Below are 5,157 nucleotides of genomic sequence, written 5' to 3' on the forward strand. Positions count from 1 at the left end.
ATTGGGAAGGCGTGACATGAACAGCACTTAAAGATTATACACAATAAAGGTCATATTTCTACACCTTTGCAAAATGTTGCAAATCAGTCACCTAATTGTTACATCAACTTGGGTGTTTTAAGTTTCAACTTTTATTTACACTTATTACAGAAACATAATCTCAGCCATCCTTTTGTTATCAGCACACCTAATCTAAATATCTATTTAACAGTGTTTAATCAAATATTTTTTGGGACAAAGTTTTAAAAAGTCAAACTTCAACACTATGGTGTTAAGGCGTCTTTCTTCCCCCCCTAACCTGGACCCAGGTTTATCCTGTGGGCCGGTAGGCTGGGTTCTGGGAGTTGTAGTCTGGACAGACTTTCTGGACCAGCCTGTAATCTGTGCTGTAGAAAGACATGTAGACACAGATGACCTGGAAGGGTTTGGAGCAAATCCAGGTGATGTGGCTCTGGGTTTGTTCTTGGTCGCAGGTCTTTGATGGATCATAGTTGCACAGCATCACCTTCTTGCTACGTTCGGTTTTTTCGTAGTCCACCCTGCAGTTGAACGTCTTCGACTCTTTGGGATGGACCACACTCTGGCGCTCCAGGTCAAACTCCACCTCTTTCATAGGTGGGACCAGGCTGACGGACACGTTCCCAACCCCAGTGGAGTTGTGACGGAAATAGACTCCAAGAGAACCGTTACCGTGGTCCACGATCTTCCCCATTATCAGCAAATTCAGCTTAACAGTTTTGATGTTGGAATAAAAGTCACCCCAGGTGAACAATCTTGACAGTTTAGATAATCCTTGAACATCCATGATGGGTGGGAGCTTTATCTTTAAAGAAGGGTTGGAGTTGGACTTGGAGTTACCTTCAAAGACTTCCCAAAGTCCCTGCTTTGATAGAGGAACATAAGGGCTATTGAGCACTTTAGAGTTTTGAATCAAACTCTTGGTCTGAAGTCCCCAGACCTGCTGTCGATATTCCCTTTGGTCTTTTTGGAGTTGGAGAGATGCTGAGTAGCTGGAGGTGAAGTTGCTCTGACTCTCATGTTGACAAAGAACCAACTGGACAAAAAGAAATGAGAAATTATGAGCTATGAATTTTTGAGTTAAAAGAGCCGTAAGCAGCACAGATCCAAACTACATCCGTTAAAAAAGCTGCTTTCAGCAAGTGTATTCATTAAATACACACTAGTAAGACATGCACCCAGCAATGGCTTAAGAATATTTGGTTCTGGATGTTCTTGATTAATTTTAACTTTTTTTGTGCACAAGTTGGAATTAATGGTGGATGTCTCTTATCTAAATAGATTCTCAATCATACCTACCAACCAAAACAATATCTTTATCTTAGATAAATGTCCTTTTGCAGGTTACAGAGAAACCACAGCCGTTAAGTGACCTATGCTCTTGTTGGTAAATTTAATCTAAATTGGCTATATATTGGCTAATATGACTGTTAATCAAAGTCCATAAAACTTAAAACATCTTCTTACTGTTTTGTGGTAGAACTGTACTAGGCCAACATCTCAATGTTAGCTTCCAACCAGTTTACTGGGCCTGGTAGAATGCAATTTTTCATTTAATATAAAGCCTGGATTTTATGCATCAACGCTATGATGGATAATTATATATAGGAGGCTGAGTAGTATTTAATTTGCTGCCAGCACCAGATGTAGGTTTTTAGAGGAGAGATGCTTAACCTCACCAAAATCGCGGGGAAAAAGTGGTGATGGAAAAAAAAAAAGCCAGGAAAGGTAAAATTATTTAGAACAAGTGAAAGAATTGCATACATTTCTTGTATTTTGTGTTCCCAATTTCCTGTACAGTAAAATCATTTAAAAGATGCTTTATTATTCCTTCCTTCACTTTGTGCAAAATACCCACAGCATACTGCCATCACTACCCAAACTATCACTACCAAACCTAAAAGTTGGAACGTTTTTCATGTTTTAAGGACGTAACACTGATTTTTTTTTTTTTTTTCAGTATTTCTAGTATTGTGGCAAAACTGATATATATATATACCTTCTTTGGTCATAAATAGTTTCTATCTAAGACATGTGGTTTGATGTGTGGGAAGATTACAGGTGCTGGTCATAAAATTAGAATATCATGAAAAAGTAGATTGATTTCAGTAATTCCATTTAAAAAGTGAAACTTGTATATTATATTCATACATTACATACAAACTCATATATTTCAGATGTTTATTTTGTTTAATTTTGATGATTACAAATGACAACAAATGAAAATCTCAAATTCATCATATCAGAAAATTAGAATATTGTGAAAAGGTTCAAAATTGATGGCCCCTGGTGCCACACTCTAATCAGCAAATAACTCAAACCACCTGCAAAAGCCTTTAAATGGTCTTTCAGTCTAGTTCTATAGGCTACACAATCATGGGGAAGACTGCTGACTTGACAGTTGTCCAAAAGACGACCATCGACACCTTGCACAAGGAGGGCAAGACACAAAAGGTCATCGCTAAAGAGGCTGGCTGTTCACAGAGCTCAGTGTCCAAGCACATTAATAGAGAGGCGAAGGGAAGGAAAAGATGTGGTCGAAAAAAGTGTACAAGCAAGAGAGATAACCGCACCCTGGAGAGGATTGTGAAACAAAACCCATTCAAAAATGTGGGGGAGATTCACAAAGAGTGGACTGCAGCTGGAGTGAGTGCTTCAAGAACCACCACACACAGACGTATGAAAGACATGGGTTTCTGCTGTCGCATTCCTTGTGTCAAGCCACTCTTGAACCACAGACAGCGTCAGAAGCGTCTTGCCTGGGCTAAAGAGAAACAGGACTGGACTGCTGGTGAGTGGTCCAAAGTCATGTTCTCTGATGAAAGTAAATTTTGCATTTCCTTTGGAAATCAAGGTCCCAGAGTCTGGAGGAAAAGAAGAGAGGCACTTCATCCACGTTGCTTGAAGTCCAGTGTAAAGTTTCCACAGTCAGTGATGGTTTGGGGTGCCATGTCATCTGCTGGTGTTGGTCCATTGTGTTTTCTGAGGTCCAGGGTCAACGCAGCCACATACCAGGAAGTTTTAGAGCACTTCATGCTTCCTGCAGCTGACCAACTTTTTGGAGATGCAGATTTCATTTTCCAACAGGACTTGGCACCTGCACACAGTGCCAAAGCTACCAGTACCTGGTTGAAGGACCATGGTATCCCTGTTCTTAATTGGCCAGCAAACTCTCCTGACCTTAACCCCATAGAAAATCTATGGGGTATTGTGAAGAAGAAGATGCAATACACCAGACCCAACAATTCAGAAGAGCTAAAAGCCACTATTAGAGCAAGCTGGGCTATCATAACACCTGAGCAGTGCCACAGACTGATCGACTCCATGCCACGCCGCATTGCTGCAGTAATACAGGCCAAAGGAGGCCCAACTAAATACTGAGTGCTGTACATGCTCATACTTTTCATGTTCATACTTTTCAGTTGGCCAACATTTCTATAAATCCTTTGTTTTTATTGGTCTTCAGTAATATTCTAATTTTCTGATATGATGAATTTGAGATTTTCATTTGTTGTCATTTGTAATCATCAAAATTAAACAAAATAAACATCTGAAATATATGAGTTTGTATGTAATGTATGAATATAATATACAAGTTTCACTTTTTAAATGGAATTACTGAAATCAATCTACTTTTTCATGATATTCTAATTTTATGACCAGCACCTGTACATTTTAGCTGGTTTTGTTTCCATGGCTCAGTTTTTGCTTTGATTGTCTCTAAGAACAGGCTGCTGTTTAACTGACTTCAGTGAAGACAGAGATACAGCTGCAGCTTTGAGATGATGAGATTGTTGTATTGTTATACTTCTTTATTTGCTCCTTATTCATCTGAAAAGTTTCCATTTTATCTAAGGGTGACTGTTTCGACGAGATACTTGCCCAGTATTTATTTTTAAATATATATCTATATGTTTTTATGATTAGACTTTTCTGTCATAATTAAACCACTTTGCAAATACAGTGCAAAAAGCATCTATAAATAAGTAAAACATTTCTTAAATTAGGAGTAAGTATCTCAAACACAAAAAAATCTATTTGAATTAATTAATTTGAATAAATAATTTCCATTTTAATGGCTACTTAACATGTGAAATTGCTCTGCAAACTTGTCAGGGATTTTTATCCAAACTTCTGTACGGAAAGATGCTTATATTTCAGCCTGCATTTATGTGTTTAAATCTATTTCGATGAGAGACAACTTCTGCAAAACCCTACACCTAGTTCTTAAAATCAAAATTAATTAAAGCTGTTTTGGTATTGTTAGCCAGCCCAAAGTTTAAATGTATTGCCTAAATTTAAATTTATGACACTGATTAAAAAAGCATAAAAAAATAGATATATAATTGTGACTGTATGTCCTTGACTGAAAAAAATAATTTGTTTCCTGCAACCAATAATATTAATTAAGAAATACGTTGATGCACTAAATTAGGAATGTTAAACATAAATCCAACTTAACTGAAGCTCTTCATTTTTTAAGTATAAAAAATAGAAAATTTAACAATAAGCGTATTCTATCCAGTTATGAATGTTTATTTTAGAACAATAGATCACCTGTTTAATGGGGATCCAATAGATATAAATTACTGCTAATAATATCTGCAGGAGCCACTGATTTCCCATTAAAGTTGTTAAATCTGTTAAAATAGACTTACCAGATAAAAACTTCCACTCAGAAGAATCCATGCAAAGCAGCAGCAGGAGAACCTCTCCATAGTTCCCAGGTCACCCACCTTTATCTGAGTTTCATTCATTCAGGATTGGTGACCTTTTGATGAGTCTGCATGATGGGATAAACTCTAAAGCTAAACTCTACACTAAGGCAGAAGCCCTTCCGTATGCTTTTGCCTCCACTCACATCTCAAACTGAGAGGTTCTCTCAGCTCTGGAGGCTCTCATTATACTGTATTCCTCACCTCCCCCTCTTTCGCTTTCACACGCTTGCATTTTTCCTTGAAATCCTCACAATATGACAGTCTTCATATTGGATTTGTGGCTCTGTTTAACCTCTAAACACTGGGCAGTGAGATTTATTATATGTAGGTTATTCTATTGAATTCAGAATGTTTTTATGTTTAAAATTTGAAGGCTGCCACCTGATTTAATCAAGGTGTGCCATCTTGTGGCCAGAGGAAA

At 37.6% G+C, this 5,157-nt stretch overlaps 1 protein-coding gene across 1 annotated transcript; it reads right to left on the reverse strand.

The window, feature by feature from the left end:
* Positions 1-271: 271 nt before the first annotated feature.
* LOC119792247 (neurexophilin-1-like) lies at positions 272-4,914 on the reverse strand. Its single transcript, XM_038298813.1, has 2 exons — positions 4,677-4,914; positions 272-1,054 (listed from the first exon to the last, which is right to left on the reverse strand). Exons 1-2 carry the CDS (start codon positions 4,773-4,775, stop codon positions 311-313), a joined length of 843 nt encoding a protein of 280 aa, XP_038154741.1. The 5' UTR covers positions 4,776-4,914; the 3' UTR covers positions 272-310.
* Between the last annotated feature and the right edge of the window lie 243 nt (positions 4,915-5,157).

Source organism: Cyprinodon tularosa, unplaced genomic scaffold (assembly GCF_016077235.1).
Source record: "Cyprinodon tularosa strain WSP-4 unplaced genomic scaffold, ASM1607723v1 ctg416, whole genome shotgun sequence".
Taxonomy (NCBI): domain Eukaryota; kingdom Metazoa; phylum Chordata; class Actinopteri; order Cyprinodontiformes; family Cyprinodontidae; genus Cyprinodon; species Cyprinodon tularosa.

Bases quoted from the DNA above. Each gene is read 5' to 3' on its own strand.
- LOC119792247 (XM_038298813.1), bottom strand. From the start codon at position 4,775: ATGAATGAAACTCAGATAAAGGTGGGTGACCTGGGAACTATGGAGAGG. The intron at 1,055-4,676 runs GTAAGTCTATTT...CTTTTTGTCCAG, and splicing joins TGAGTGGAAGTTTTTATCTG to TTGGTTCTTTGTCAACATGA.